This window comes from Macaca nemestrina, chromosome 11, assembly GCF_043159975.1.
Source record: "Macaca nemestrina isolate mMacNem1 chromosome 11, mMacNem.hap1, whole genome shotgun sequence".
Lineage (NCBI taxonomy): Eukaryota > Metazoa > Chordata > Mammalia > Primates > Cercopithecidae > Macaca > Macaca nemestrina.
The window spans coordinates 128,679,514-128,695,717 of record NC_092135.1 but is presented as its reverse complement, the minus strand read 5'-3'; the positions used below and the strand labels follow the sequence as shown (position 1 = coordinate 128,695,717).

General features: G+C 45.4%; 1 protein-coding gene across 8 annotated transcripts in view; it reads left to right on the top strand.

Moving 5' to 3' along the window:
• The window catches only part of LOC105473950 (nuclear body protein SP140-like protein), a 40,833-nt gene extending 25,753 nt beyond the window's left edge, over nt 1-15,080 (top strand). The window contains exons 2-10 of one of the 8 annotated variants that reach the window (XR_011610109.1): nt 196-352; nt 1,940-2,108; nt 3,307-3,381; nt 6,576-6,716; nt 7,373-7,456; nt 8,410-8,479; nt 9,628-9,750; nt 11,428-11,508; nt 14,908-15,080. Coding sequence is in view for 4 of the 8 variants with exons in the window: in XM_071073517.1 (XP_070929618.1) it covers nt 197-352; nt 1,940-2,108; nt 3,307-3,381; nt 6,576-6,716; nt 7,373-7,456; nt 11,428-11,582 (780 nt within the window). In the remaining 4 variants the exon portion in view is untranslated. Of the gene's footprint in view, nt 1-195; nt 353-1,939; nt 2,109-3,306; nt 3,382-6,575; nt 6,717-7,372; nt 7,457-8,409; nt 8,480-9,627; nt 9,751-11,427; nt 14,886-14,907 lie in introns of those variants that run through there. The other 7 variants (XR_011610110.1, XR_011610111.1, XR_011610108.1 and 4 more) reach the window with 7 other exon arrangements.
• The last annotated feature ends 1,124 nt before the right edge of the window (nt 15,081-16,204 follow it).

The window sequence follows — 16,204 nt, the reverse complement described above, 5'->3', positions numbered from 1 at the left end:
CTTCTCTAGTGAGTTAGAGTGTGTTCCTTTTTTCTTTATTCACTGGAAGAGTTTGTGTAAGATTGGTTATATTCTATCTTAAATGTATGTTTTGAAGAACTTGCAAGTGAAGTCATCTGGGTCTGGAATGTTTTGGCTGGGAAAGGCATCTTGAAATCTTGATGTTTATTTTCTCATTGTACTTTTTTTCCTTAGGATGTTTGCAGCGGTCCAGAAGAAGGAGATTTCCTGTGAGATCTTTGTCAATCACTTCAAGGAAAATAAGGTGGAGATAGCAAATGCAATAACAAAGCCATTTCCTTTTCTTGAAAGCCTCAGAGACAATTCTTTTATCACTGAAAAGATGTATGCTGTAAGTGAAGTTTATTCCATCACCCACTGTGGTCTGGCCCCCACATTCATTTATATTTGGCATCCTGGATTCAAAGTTTAGTATATTGCTAACTGCCTGAAAGGCCTTTTATGCCTTTTGTGGGAAGGCCCTTTTCTGCTGGTTAATTATTGTATAAGGTAGAAGGTAATGGGGTAAACAGATGTCATTAAAGACATTTCTATTTCTTTTTCTTTTGTTTTCTTTTCTTTTTGTTTTGTTTTGTTTAGAGACAGCATCTCACTCTGTGGCCCAGGATGGAGTAAAGTAGCAAAATTATGGCTCACTGCAGCCTAGATCTCCTGGGCACAAGCAAACCTCTTGCTTCAGCCTGCTGGGTAGCTGGGAGATTACAGGTGCATGCCACCACACCTGGCTAATTTTTTTTTTTTTGGTAGAGATGGGGTCTTGCTGTGTTACTCAGGCTGGTCTCGAACTCCTGGCCTCAAGTGAACCTCCTAACTCAGCCTCCCAAAGTGTTGAGATTACAGATGTGAGCCACCTTTCCTGGACAAGGCACTCTATTTCTAACTGAAGCCCCCCCGCCTTTTTTTTTTGAGATGGCGTGTTGCTCTGTCACCCAGGCTGGAGTGCAGTGGCACAATCTCAGCTCTCTGCAGCCTCCACCTCCTGGGTTTAAGCAATTCTCCTGTCTCAGCCTCCCAAGTAGCTGGGACTACAGGCGCCCACCACCATGCCTGGCTAATTTTTGTATTTTCAGTAGAGACGGGGTTTCACCATATTGATCAGGCTGGTCTCGAACTCCTGACCTCAAGTGATCCACCCACCTTGGCCTCCCAAAGTGCTGGGATTACAGGTGTAAGCCACTGTGCCCGGCTGCCCTGTTCTTTTATAGCAAGTATTGGGGTGGGAGTGGACGGTAATGGTGACATGGATGGAGTGAAACTGATATGCTCTGCAAATATGTAGTGATTTATGCAACATACAAGAATAAAACAAAATTAAGATAACTAAGACAATGGAAGCAGTATTTCTTTGTCATGTCTACGTGTGTCAGATGAAACCCCCAGAGATTTTGTGCCATTATAATTGTTATCAAACAAATTTCTGCCTTGCTGTTGTCTCGTCTAAAGTGTTTAAATTTTGTTGGGTAGTTCTGGAGCCTTGGAATTCAGGTATTTTGAACAGTGCCCTGGAGGTACAGAGAAGGAAGCCATGTCTTCAGTGTGCGATTTTGCTCTTCCTGTTGTGTTCTTCTTGGCAAGGGAAGAACCATCTCCCTGTCTCCCGGAGCCTGTTCAGGACTTCTCATACCACAGGGGGAAGGTGGGGAGTGTGGGGGCAGTGATTACTGTGTAGTCAACAAAATCACCGTAAGATTTATTCCCAAGGCATCCTGGGCAGGATGAAAACTCAAAAGTCAAGAGGAAGGGTTGACTTGTTTTTCTAACACAGTGGATCAAATATTTAAGAAGTTCTAGAATATTACATGAAAAATAGTAACCTACACTGAGAACAATGGAAGTATTCTATGCAATTACATTGTCGATCTTTGTTTAACTTTAAAGCTATTATTTTGTTTACTTTTTCCATTGACTTTTTTAACAGGATTCTCAAGAAGCTTGTATAAACTTGATTCCTGTACAGAGAGTTGTGTACCACGTTCTCTGCCACCTGGAGAAGGTGTTTGATTGTTCAGTTCTGTCAGTCCTGTTCAGCAGGGTTAACTTGAAGGAGTATCCTGATTTAATTGAGATTCATAAAAGCTTCAAAAAGGGTAATCAATTCTTTCTCCTGTCTTTTGGGGTCTAGGTCTGCTTTTCTTTCTTTCATTTGGTCAGTCATTCATTGAACAAGTATTCATGAAATGCTTACATGTGGCCGCGGCGGTGGCTCACGCCTGTAATCCCAGCATTTTGGGAGGCCGAGGCAGGTGGATCACCTGAGGTCAGGAGTTCGAGACCAGCCTGACCAACATGGAGAAACCCCATCTCTACTAAAAATACAAAATTAGCCAGGCGTGGTGGCACATGCCTGTATAAATCCCAGTTACTCAGGAGGCTGAGACAGGAGAATTGCTTGAACCTGGAAGGTGGAGTTTGCAGTGAGCTGAGATCACGCCATTGCACTCCAGCCTGGGCAACAAAGAGTGAGACTCTGTCTAATAAATAAATAAATAAATAAATAAATAAATAAATAAATAAATAACAAAAAAAATAAAGAAATGCTTACATGTCCCAGGCCCTGTGATAGGCGGTGTGAATATAACTAACCTATGCCCTGGCCTCCCTTTGTTGGCAGACTCCGGGGTCCTTGGTCTAGGCGTTTCAGGACATTTCCCAGTGTGGCAATATTTGCTCCCTGCTTGTAGCCTTCACAGAGTCCTCCCTTTGTTCCTTGGGTCTGGGTCACCCCTGAGGAACTCTGTCTAGTTCCTCCACCATGTCCTCTCTTTGGGAACCACTCATCTTTCCAGACCCAATTTAGCCAAAACTCTGCTGTTTTCTAGCCCCACATTTAAGGCTGTTGGGCTTCTCTTACCTACAGGCATCTCTCTAGGATCTTAGCTCTTCTCCTCAGGAAACCCCTTTGTTTCTTCCGGAAGATTTGCACAGGTCACGAGACATTCCACTTACAGAATTTGTATGAGATACGCTTTCGCTCCTCTCTGATCATCTTGTTGGATGATTAATTATGGTTTACAATTTTTCTACTGCTCCGTCATCCTTAAAACCTGAGAGGCTCATCACCTATAGGATTTCAGTGGTTATGTGTTGTGTTATTTTCTTTCGTGGCTGCCTCAGAGGAAGAAATAAGCAACACCAAGTCACAAGTCACTGAGATTCAGAGTGACTGAAGGCCTAGGAGTTTCCCACTGAATTGTAAGAACACACGGGTGCTGTATTCATGTGGTCACGAGTTGGGGTTCCTGGTCACTTGCTTGCAGACTCTAATTAATTCTTTTCTTTGTTCAGCGCTCCCCTTTTCCCAGAAAAGGGACGGAAAAAAGACACCAAAAATGCCCAGCTTTCAGCCAAGCTGTAAACAAGGTAATAATGTCTGGATGAAAACTTTGTTTTCTGGTCTACTAAGAAGAAGAGGAGACAGGAAACTGAGGTCTGAGGGAAGACTACACTGCTGGGGATGGTGGCAGAGCTGGTTGAGGGTCACTTTGTGTTGATTCCAAAGTGACCTGACTCCAGTTGGAATCCAAGAGCACTCTCAAGAGGTGGCAAAAACAGACTTTCTCCCCAATAACCTGGAGGGTAGAGTGAGGATCTGAGTGTGAATGACTAGTTTATAGGAGACTTTCAGTGAGAAGCCCTGAAGGGCTAAGAAGGATGTGCCTATGGCCACCAACGTCAAAGAAGATACTCTTGGTGATGCCAGAAGAAGGGGCCGATTTAAACGGGGGCATGTTGTTCAGCAGCAGGAATATTCAAAGAGAAAGGCAGTCACACAGAAAGACACAGAGAGGAAGTGATGCATGTGCTGAGAAGAGGATGAGGGTATTTTGAGAGAGAGAGGAAGAAGGAGGGGAATTGAAAGACGTTGAAGGTCAACAATAAAAATAACCGTGTTATGAACAGCTCACTGTGATTGAATGCCTGCTCTGTGGCAGCTCTGGGTTTAGTGTTCATGGATGCCTTTGGAGAGTAGTATTATTTATGTGCCCATTTTGCAGATTAGGAAACCGAAACCCAGAGGGACAATGTATGGGGTTGCCTAGATCAGGTGAGAAAAGATGAACCCAGAGCCTTTGTTATTTTTTGGGAGGGAAGGAGGTAAAATTCAGATGTTAACCATTTTAAAGTGTGGAATTCAGTGACATTTAGTATATTCACAATGTTGTACAACCATCACCTGTCTGTAGTTTCAAAATGGTTTAATCATCCCAAATGGAAACCCTATGCCCATTAACCAATCATCTAATTTCCCTCGGCCCCTAATCTCCGGCAATCAGTAATCTACTTTCCGCCTCTACAAATTTGCCTATTCCGGACAGTTCATGTAAATGGAATCACACAATACGTGGCCTTCTGTGTCTGGGCTTCCTTCACTTAATATGATGTTTCCAGGTTTTTTCCACGTGGTAACATGAATTATTATCTCAAGTCCTTTTGATGGCTGAGTAATATTCCATCATGTCTCTACCGCATTTTGTTTATTCATTCATCAGTTAATGATGGGCTGTTTCTGTCTTTCTGCTACTGTGACAGAAGTTACGTTCTTCCTGTTACCCAGGGAATCTAATGGAAAAGACAGAAACATGAAACAAAAGTGGGGAAACACATGCAGAAAAAAAGGTCCAGGGAAAAAAGAATACAAAGAGCTGGAGGGAGGGGAGGTGACCCAAACTCTGAGTCCTCATGGAAAGGCCAATGAGAAAGCATGAACAGATGTGGAGAGGGAGGGTGTGGTGTAAAAGGAGGTGGGCATGAGGCAACCAGGACTTCGCAGGAAATGAGCTAAGGGCCCTGGGCAGGGTAGCTGTGGGGACAAAGGCAGGTTCACTCTGCCATCGCCAGTTACCAGAATGTCTCATGGAGGATACTCAGCGGGGTTGTCTGGCCAAGACCCTCTCAGCCAAGGGTGCAGTGACCCAGTCCCCCACTCTCAGGGCTGGAGTCTGACTTCGAGAATCAGGTGGGGCTGGGCACAGTGGCTTACGCCTATAATCCTAGCACTTTGGGAGGCTGAGGTGGGCAGATCGCTTGAGGCCAGGAGTTCGAGACTAGCCTGGCTGACATGGCGAAAACCCATCTCTACAAAAAAAAAAAAAAAAAAAAAAAAAAAAAAAAAAAAAAAAAAAATTAGCCAGACATGGTGGCACATGCCTGAAGTCCCAGCTACTTGGGAGGCTGAGGCATGAGAATTGCTTGAACCCAGGAGGTGGATGTTGCAGTGAGCTGAGATTGCGCCACTTCACTCCACCCTGGGCGACAGAGTGAGATTCTGTCTCAAAAAAAAAAAAAAAAAAAAAAAAGGATCAGGCGGCCAGCTCCAGATGGTGAAACTCTCTCTCTCTCTATTTTTTAAAGGCAGAGCCTCCCTCTGTTGCCCAGGCTGGAGTGCAGCAGCACAGTCATAACTCACTGCAGCCTTGAATTCCTGGCCTGAAGCGATCCTCTCATCTCAGTCTCCCAGTAGCTGACACCATAGGCATGTACCACCACGCCCAGCTAATTTTTAATTGTTTGTAGAGATAGGGTCTCACTATATTGCCCAGGCTGGTCTGAACTCCTGGGCTCAAGTGATCCTCCTGCCTCAGCCTCCCAAAGTGCTGGGATTACAGGTGTGAGCCACTGCACCTGGCTGTGAAGACCCTTTTCAAAGCCCGACCTGGTCATGCTCAGATTCCTCATCTCCTGTTGGTCTGTTCCTCTTGATTGTGCTGTGATCCTCTGCTGTTCTTGCCCCATTCTGGAATGTGCTGGGGGTAAGGGAAGAGAGGGTTGCCTCTGTTTATGATTGTCCCGAATTTTTAGTGTTTGCATCTACATTGTCTCCAAGTTCAGGATTTCAATAACAAGTCCTTATCCTCCAGGTTGCCTGGGAGGACTTCTTCCTCCTACACCCCTTAAGCACACTCGCTGCTGGTTCCTGCTGGTGCTGAGCCTGCTCATTTTACCCATGTGTCTGCTTCACTGTTTTTCTGCCTGCATCTGCTTGAATCTGGCTGCTGCCTTGGTACTTTGAGCTTACATCCAGTGATGGCCCGTGCTGTGGTGGCTGGAGGGAAATGATGGGCATGTTCCTTCTGTGGGACAGGCTATCTTCCCTGTTGGGTCTTTCACATAGGACCACGGCACCACTGTGCCTCCCATACAAACCCTCATCCATCATCCCTGGGGCATGCAGCTAGGAGCTACCTTTCAGATACCAGATGGGCCTTTTCAAAAACCCTTTAGTACTTTTGTGCTATAACTAGCCTCTGTTTCTAGATTCTTGGTCTTCTTCTTTTTTCTATTTTTCCTAATATCCCTCATCCTTAGACCGTAATGTCCATAACAAATTTTATTTCTTTGTTCAGCATTTCATGATCACTTTTTCTGATATGAATGACATAGAAGAAATATTAGAGAACTCTCAGAGCTGTGGAAGGTCATTCTGATGTCACTGATAATTGGGATACATGATAAAAAGGATATTTGATTAATTTATTAATGCATTTAAATAAAAACTTTAGGTTTTGATTTATGACATCACAGTGCCATATTTATGAAATCATAATGTCATCTAGGGGTCATCCATTCTGGAACCAGAACAGAAACCTCTGAGCCTGTCCGGGATGTGAAGTCAACATATATAAAGCCAGAACATTCTATCCTTGGCCCAGGTGATGCTCTTGGAACACAGCAAGCAAACACAAGCGCCCAAGTAGGTAAGGCTGATGACGGCCAGGTGTTTGCATGGGTGACTAGTGGTAGATGTCTGTAGCACACACAGAAGGGGGAAGGCAGTGCTGTGTCAAATGATCAGTATCTACAGGGAGACCCCAAGGAGTCCTGAATGACAGTAGAAGGATAGACCAGTGTCCACTGCAGGTAGACATTGACGTAACGGAAAGGTATGTCTTCTAGTTGAAGTGAGGAATGCAGAAAAAGACACGGAGAGACAGAGAGAACGGGACTGGGGCCTGATATGTAGCTTGGAAGAGATGTAGAAGAAGAGAGTTGGGAAAGGAAAACGGAGAATGAGGAATGCGTCCTCCTGCAGCATTGCTGGAGAGGAGAGAGTCAGATGCACCGGGAGACAAGAGAGAAGCTGGCTAAGTCCACGATGCAGAGATGCCTTCCTAGGGCAGAAGCCTGGGGACTGGATCCTGGTGGGAGGCTGAGTAGGAGAGAGAGAACAAGGTCTGACAAGATGGGAAGAGGTAGAGCAGGACTTGGCTGGACAGCAGGGGTCCTCGGAGAGGGGCATCACCTCCCTAGGAGCAGTTCACTTCCGCTCCCAACTGCAGTGCTCAGTGTGGTCATATCTCAGTCCTTTTCCCGGCCACTGGATCTGGTCTCTCATTTTATATTCTCTCTTCAGAAACCAGGGAACTCAAGGATCTCCAAATAAAAAAGGAGAGAGGGTCAGAAGAGATGCCCAGTGGACGGCCACATGGTAGACAAGGTACTGCAATTGAATCCTGCCTTTTAAGTGACCAATTACCTGATTAGCTCAGGGTGTGGAGGGAGGAAGGGCTTTTCTTCCCACCTCCCTCTCTGACAGGAGCCCAACCTCCAGCCGCTTTCAAATTTGTGAGGGAAGCAAGCAGGATGAGGCATGTGATGTGCCTAGGCTGCAACACTGTGAGAGGCACTCACTGGCAGGACCCCTAGAGTATGCGCCCTAAGTCTTCCAGGCAGGAGAGAAAGGAGAGCTGAACGCCTCCCTGGAGCATGGCATCCTGGGTGGAGAAGCTGAGGAGCGTGAATATGGAAGAGGTGGACGATTGGGCCACAGAATAGCAAGTTTTAGGAGTGAGCCCAGTTTTACCTAAGTGGACATGATGTCTAAGCTTTCCTAGGTTGGTGGAGGATTGACAAGGAAATAATTTTGTCCTGCTTGCTGGAAGTTGCCACAAGATCAGGCAAACAAGGTGTGTGACCATCAGATTTGCAAGGAAGAAAGGTCATTGGAGACAACCTTCAGAATGGGGAGGGTGAGGGAAAAGGCCCTGGGGGTAGAGTTAAAGCCAAAAAAGGAATGAAGGGACATGACTTTTTGAGACAAGAACAAGACATAGGAAGAAAATGCTTGGAGGGGTCGAGGCAGACAGAGGATCAAGGGAAGCCCCGGAAACACAGAGACAGAGGGGAGGAAGTGAGAGACATGGCAGAGGAGAGATAAACTGAAAACTCAAATGAGGGACAGTGAGAAAAATCATATGGAGAGAGAAACATGAGGTCAATGTAAATACCAGGAACAGAGAAAGTGGGGGAGAGGCACGAAGAAGCCAGGAAGAGAGTGAATGTAAAGAGCAAATAAGAAATTGGTGGAGATCAGTGAGGCAGTGAGAGAGGAGACACATTCTTCCATGAAACCACATCCTCCTCCTTTTCCCCTTCCTCCTCCTCTTCCAGAACTCCCTTTTTGGTAAAGTGGCCATTACTGTCAAGTTTTCTCAAGCAAGAAATTCAGGAATCTTGCCAGGTACAGTGGCTCACGCCTGTAATCCCAGCACTTTGGGAGGCCGAGGTGGGCGGATCACCTGAGGTTGTGAGTTCGAGACCAGCCTGACCAACATGGAGAAACACTGTCTCTACTAAAAATACAAAAACTAGCTGGGCGTGGTGGTGCATGCCTGTAATCCCAGCTACTTGGGCGGCTGAGGCAGGAGAATTGCTTGAACATGGGAGGCAGAGGTTGCGGTAAGGCGAGATAGAGCCATTGAACTCCAGCCTGGGCAATAAGAGCTAAACTCTGTCTCAAAAACAACAATAACAACAAAAAAAACCAGAAAGGAATCCTCCTGAGTTCTTCCCTCCCTCAACCCCCATGCCCTATCAGCCATCCAGCCCCATGCACTGTACCTGGTAACATTTGCCACCTGATCATTTTTCTCTATCCCTAATGCTGTGATGCTAATGAGATCTCTGATAACTCTCTCATGAACTTCAGCTGCCACATCATACCAAAGTTCGGGTGTGTTTGTGCTGTCTTCCTACCTAACCTTCAATGACTGGCATGACACCTGCGTTGAAGTTGATCTCTTTACTAGACTTTCAAAGCTGGGCAATGAGGACCCTTCCTATTTCTCCAGCCTCTATTCTCTCACTCCAAGAAGTCACGTTGGCTTCTTATAGTTATTCAAATTACTTTGCCCGTGCTCTGTCTTCTATCAGGGTCTGTTTTCTTGGCCTCTATCCTTCTCATCTCCTCCCTAATCTGGCTACCTCCTGCTCACGTGATATTTCTTCCCATAAGCCTCTTCCTGTTTCCTGGACTGGCCTGTCTGTTCCAGAGCACTTCTTGCTTGCTGTGAGATAAAACTCCTGCCTTGTTGTGATCGTGTGCTTAGCAAGTGCTCTCTCTGGACCACAGCTGCTTGTTCTCACTGTGTCCTTCGAACCTAGCATGACAGTGTCTGGCACATAATAAAGAGCATACTTCACATTGTCAGGAAATGAAAGTATTCGTATTTTTGTGCCCTAAAAACTAGACACATATTTTGGCAAACTATGACATCACTGATGTATTTGTATGGAAAGCATCACAAAAATAGTTCTAAGAATTGTATGTATTTATTTATTTATTTATATTTATTTGTTTTTGAGACGGAGTCTTGCTCTGTCATCCAGGCTGGAGGGCGAAGGCAGTGGTGCGATCTCAGCTTACTGCAACCTCTGCCTCCTGGGCTCAAGCAATTCTACTGCCTCAGCCTCCTGAGTAGCTGAGATTACAGGCATGCACCCCCACACCTGGTAAGTTTTTGTATTTTTAGTAGAGATGGAGTTTTGCCACGTTGGCCAGGCTGGTCTCAAACTCCCTACCGTGGGTGATCTGCCTGCCTTGGCCTCCCAAAGTGCTGGGATAACAGGTGTGCACTACCGCACCTAGCCTAAGAATTATATTTATATGTACATGTACATGTAATAAGCTACTTTTGTGGAAATAAGTATAAGAATTAAGTTAAGAACTTAAGGTCTTTATTTATTTATTTATTTATTTTTATTTATTTTTATTTTTTTGAGAGGGAGTCTCACCCTGTCGCCCAGGCTGGAGTGCAGTGGCGCGATCTCGGCTCACTGCAAGCTCCGCCTCCCAGGTTCATGCCATTCTCCTGCCTCAGCCTCCCAAGTAGCTGGGACTGCAGGTGCCCACCACCATGCCTGGCTAATTTGTTGTATTTTTACTAGAGACGGGGTTTCACCCTGTTAGCCAGGATGGTCTCGATCTCCTGACTTCATGATCCGCCTGCCTCGGCCTCCCAAAGTGCTGGGATTACAGGCGTGAGCCACCGTGCCTGGCCCTTAAGGTCTTTATTAATGATTAAGTTAATTAAGTGAAGAACACAAAATTCAGCCAAGACATTTATCAGTTAGTAAATAAGAATGACAGGTAAAGGGAAAAGAGAAAAACAAAATAGAGTTCAAGGTAAAAAGATAAACACAGAGAGAAAAACAGAAAGTAAGAAATATATCTGCAGTGAGGCAGTATGGAAGAAGGTGAAATTTAGTGCTAGAGTGATCCTCTGAAGTCAACTGGGGAGAGAGAGAGGAAGAGGGGTACCGTAAGGCTTTTTTGAGGGAAAAAGATGGAAATTCTTCAAAGATCACTATTTGTTCTAGGGGCAAAGCTATCTAGATCCCAAAATTGGGTGCAACCTAGTTTTGTGTTCCTGGAAGACATCCAGATGGCAAGGAAGGCGTGTAACCAAGCCCCTGAAATAATCTGTAAGGCTGGTGGAGGGTATAATAATCAGTAAGGTTGATGTGGTGACACTGTGTGAGTCACAGCAGAGGTGACAGGCTGGGTGTGTGGTCAGAGTCCCACATGGTGGCCCAGGGAGCTCGGATGAATGCTGGGAGACGTGGATTCTGGTGCTTAGTTCAGGGAGCTTCTGCATGACAGAGGAAAGTCAGTGGGGAAATGGAAAAGTACAGAGAGACCTGGGAGTGGGAGAAGTGGCTCAGAGGAGACGTGGAGGGTAGGTATGTAGAGCAAGAAAGCCAGGGGAGAGTGATAGAGGTGCAAGGAAGTAAAAGAGGCAGAAACAGAAAATGCCAGAGTGAGGACAAACAGATTGAGAAACAAAGAGGGAGAAGCTGCAAGAAAGAAGCAGGAGTGGAGAAATGGACAGAGACAATGGGAAGGGGAAGGAGAGAGAGGGGGTAAGGAAATGGAGAGCAAGACACTCAAAGCTGGCCACTGTGGCCATTTGTCCCCAGCCTCAGGGTCTAGTTTCAGTGACTGGAGCACCAGGACCCTGCGTCTCAGCATTCCGCAGGAGCACTGAAACTGTGCTGGGTAGGGACATTCCTACCTGCAAGTCACACAAGCTCCCGGGTCTTTCCTGGTGTCCCTAATTGTGTGTTTCCTGCTGTGTTGGCTCCTGGGTCCCACACTGAGACCCTAAGGGATTTTGTTCCTTTGAGCAGTGATCAGCAGTGAAGACTCTGATTCCTGTGAGGGCGAAGAGACCCTGGAAGCCTCCAGCTCAGCATCAATGCCCAGGCCTGGTGAGAAGGACAAGGACCATTTGTGCGGGGCTCCAGGACCTCAGACGTCTGAGTTCAGAGCATCTGCTTCCTGATGCGTTTCAACTGGAGTACACTCTGTAGATCCAGTTATCTCTTTTTCTGCTCTCACCTCACCTGGCACTTTGGGAAATGGGGGAGGCAATCTTCACTGACTATGGGTGCTCTGGTATTGACATTAGGTTAGAAAGAAGCCAGGATATTTTGTTGTTTTTCCCTTTCACATTAATCTGGTTTGAATTTGTGTCCCCACTCAGGTCTCATGTGGAATTGTAATCCCCAGGGTTGGAGGAGGGGCCTGGTGGGAGGTGATTGACTCATGGTGGTTGACTCCCCTCTTGCTGTTCTTGTGATGGTGAGTGAGTGCTCATGAAATCTGGTTGTTTAAAAGTGTGTGGCACTTCCCCCTTCACACCCTGTCTCCTGCTCCATCATGTGAAGATGTGCCTGCTTCCCCTTCACCTTCTGCCATGATTGTAAATTCCCAGAGGCCTCCCTGGCCATGCTTCCTGTATAGCCTATGGAACTATGAGTTAATCAAACCTCTTTTCTTCATAAATTACCTAGTCTCAGGTAGTTCTTTATAGCAATGCGAGAACAGACTAATACAGAAAATTGGTACTGGGAGAGGGGCATTGCTATAAAGATACCTGAAAATGTGGAAGCAGCTTTGGAACTGGGTAATGGGCAGAGGTTGGAACAGTTTGGAGAGCTTAAAAGAAGACAGGAAGATGAGGGAAAGTTTGGAACATGCTAGAGACTTGTTAAATTGTTGTGACCAAAATGCTGATTGTGATATGGACAGTGAAGTCCAGGCTGAAGTGGTCTCAGACGGAGATGAGGAACTTATTAGGAAATGGAGTAAAGGTCACTCTTGCTATGCTTTACCAAAGAGACTGGTGGCATTGTGCCCCTATTCTAGGAATCCGTGGAACTTTGAACTTGAGAGAGGTGATTTAAGGCATCTGGCGGAAGAAATTTCTAAGCAGCAAAGCATTCAACATGTGACCTGGCTGCTTCTAACAGCATATGGCCATATGTGTGAGCAAAAAGATGATCTGAAATGGGAACTTATATTTAAAAGGGAAGCAGAGCATAAAAGTTTGGAAATTTTGCAGCCTGACCACGTGGTAGAAAATAAAAACCCATTTTCTGCAGAGGATTTCAAGTTGGCTGCAGAAATTTGTGTAAGTAAAGAGGAGCCAAATGTTGATAGCTGAGATAATAGGGAAAATGCCTTGAAGGCATTTCAGAGACCTTTGCGGCAGCCCCTCCCATCACAGGCCTAGAGGCCCAAGAGGGAAGAATGGTTCTGTGGGCCAAGTCCAGGGCCCCACTGCTCTTTACAGCCTTGGGACATGGCATCCTGCATTGCCACTGCACAGTTCCAGCTGTGGCTAAAATGGGCCAAGGTACTGTTCAGGGCGTTGCTTCATGGGGTACAAGCCCCAAGCCTTGGCAGCTTCCATGTGATATTAAGCCTGCGGGTATACAGAGTGCAAAAGTTGAGCCTTGGGTGCCTCCACCTAGATCTCAGAGGATGTATGGAAAATCTGGATGTCCAGGCAGAAGTCTGCTTCAGGGGGCAAAGCCATTATGTAGAACCTCTGCTAGGGCAGTGCAGAGGGGAATATGGGGTTGGAGCCCCCACAAAGATTTCCCACTGGAGCACTGCCTAGTGGAGCTGTGAGAAGAAGGCCACCATCCTCCAGACCCCAGAATGGTAGATCCACTGACAGTTTGCACCGTGCACATGGAGAAACTACAGGCACCCAACATCAGCCTATGAAAGCAGCTGAGGGTGTTGTACTCTGCAGAGCCACAGGGGTGGAGATGTCCAAGGCCTTAGGAGCCTACCCCTTGTATCAGTGTGGCCTGGATGTGAGATATAGAGTCAAAGGAAATTATAGGTTTGAGATTGAATGACTTTCCTGCTGGGTTTCAGACTTGCACGGGGTCATAGTCCCTTGTTTTCACCAATTTCTCCCATGTGGAATGGGTGCATTTACCCAATGTGTGTACCCCCATTGTATCTTGAAAACGACTAACTTGTTTTTGATTTTACAGGTTCATAGGCTGAAGGATCTTACCTTGTCTCATGAGACTTTTGATTATGGACTTTTGTGTTAATGCTGAAATGAGTTAAGATGGGGGTTCTGTTGACTGTTGAGAAGGGATAATTTTATTTTGCAATGTGAGAAGGACATGAGATTTGGGAGGGGCCAGGGGAGGAATCATGTGGTTTGGATTTGTGTCCCTGCCCAAATCTCATATTGAATTGTAATCCCCCGCGCTGGAGGAGATGCTTGGAGGAAGGTGATTGGATCATGGGGGAGGACATCCCCCTTGGTGTTCTCTTGATAATGAGTGAGTTCTCATGAGATTTGGTTTTTCAAAAGTGTGTAGCACTTCCCTCTTCACTCTTTCTCTCCTGCTTCACCATGGTAAAATGTACTTGCTTTCCTTTTGCCATCTTCCATGATTGTAAGTTTCCTGAGGCTTCTTGGCTGTGCCTCCTTTAGAGCCTGTGGAACTGTGAGTCAATTAGACCTCTTTTCTTCATAAATTACCCAGTCTCAGGTAGTCCTTTATAGCAATGCGAGAACAGACTAATACACACGTGATCAGCCCTACTGTGGTATACTTTAAAAAATACATAGTTGATCTTTGTCCCCAGTTCCTGGCACAAAGTCCCTAAACTCTTGGAAATTCCAAAATGATGGGTGTTTTATAAGTACCAACCACGTGACTGGAAGATTAGAATTTTCAACCCCAAACCTTGACGTCTGGGGAGAAGAGAAGGGCAGAAGATTGAGGTCAATTGCCAGTGGCAAGTGATTTAATCAATCTTGCCAACATAATGAAACCTTGACAAAAACCCCTGAACGACAGGGTTCAGGGAGCTTCTGAATTGGTGAATGCATTTATGTGTTGGGAGGTAGGATTGAGGCTCACCTGGAGAGGTCATGAAAGCTCTGTCCCTCCTTCCCCACCTTGCCCTATATTTGGTTCTTCCTGAGGTTTTATTTTTTTCCATGCAACAAAACCTTTATTAACATTTTGAGCAGGTTTAACTGTTTACTGAAACTGGTAATTTCCAAACTTAAGTTGGGGCAAATGGCTATAGTGCAGAGTAGTGCCATCATTGGGCACTGCGAATGCACGAGTGAAGAATTAATGTGGATCACTTGAAGTCAGGAGTTTGAGGCCAGCCTAGCCAACATGGTGAAACCCCATCTCTACCAAAAACAAAATACAAAAATTAGCCAGCTGTGGTGGTGCACGCCTGTAATCCCAGCTACTCAGGAGGCTGGGGATGCCTTCTTTATCCTGGATCTTGGCCTTCACATTTTTCATGGTGTCCCTGGGCTCCACCTCCAGGGTGATTGTCTTGCTGATCAAGGTCGTCATGAAGATTTTCATTTTGACCTGTGAATGGATATGAGGATGCTGCAAATTGCCAATCACAACCAGCCACCAGAACGCCTCCACACGCTCACTCAACAAAGCCAGTCATCCCTCAGTTGTGTTCTTTATAATAAAACTAATCATAAGTAGAATACTTTCTGAGTTCTGTGAATCATTCTAAGGAATTACCCAACCTGAGGGAAGTCCTGTGAACCCCCAAAGTTGCAGTCTTCTCCACAGAAATGTGGGTGGCCTGGTCACCCCATTCATGGCTGTTATCTACAGTAGGGCAGTCTTGTGGGACTGACATCTTAGCCTGTGGGGTCAATGCCAGCTCTGGCTAGTGCCAGAGTTGGCATTGATCCCAACTTTCAGAGATTTGGGTAGGCTGTGTTACATTAAATAGACCCTGAACATTTGTAATTGCTAAAATAAATAATTAAATTGAATTGTTGGATACTCAGTTGGTTTCAGAGAAGTTAAAGAACTGATTGGTTTCGGAAGAATACGTTTGTTGTTGGAAAAGATGCCACACATTTGGTGTCAGAAAAAAACACATACCTATTCATATTGAGGCACTTCTTTTATGTATTGATTTCCACCCCAAACAACCCTCATCATCTAAAGATCACAAAAAAGTAATTTTTGATTGCTTGATATATAATATTATCATCAAAAAATTGAAAAGACCTGAGATACCCAAATAATAGTCTTTCTGATAGGTGTTCAGCATGCCATTGGCTTATCTACAAACTTTTTTCAAAACAATTTTGGAAATAACATCTTTTTGTATCTTTACAACACTCATAACGGGTAGGCAGAGTAACTTGTCATTATCCTTCTTTTATAGATGCGGAAACGTAAGCACATAAGTGTTTAAAGATCTTTTACAAAGTCACATGGAGAATTGAGGACAGAGCTAGTACCAGAAACAGATAGGCCTGAATCTCAATTCAGCGGATAACTGTTTTCTTTAGAAAGAAGAGAGGAAAATAGTAATCAAACATGTTTGCAGTGTTAATTGTTACAGGATTTATAACTTTATTTTTTATTTACTATTATTTTTTATTTTTTTTAGATGGAGTTTCACTCTTGTTGCCCAGGCTGGAGTGTAGTGGTGCGATCTTGGCTCCTTGCAACCTCCGCCTCCTGGGTTCAAGCGATTCTCCTGTCTCAGCCTCCCGAGCAGCTGGGATTACAGCTGCCTGCCACCACACCTGGCTAATTTTTGTATTTTTAGTAGAGATGGGATTTCACCATGTTGGCCAGG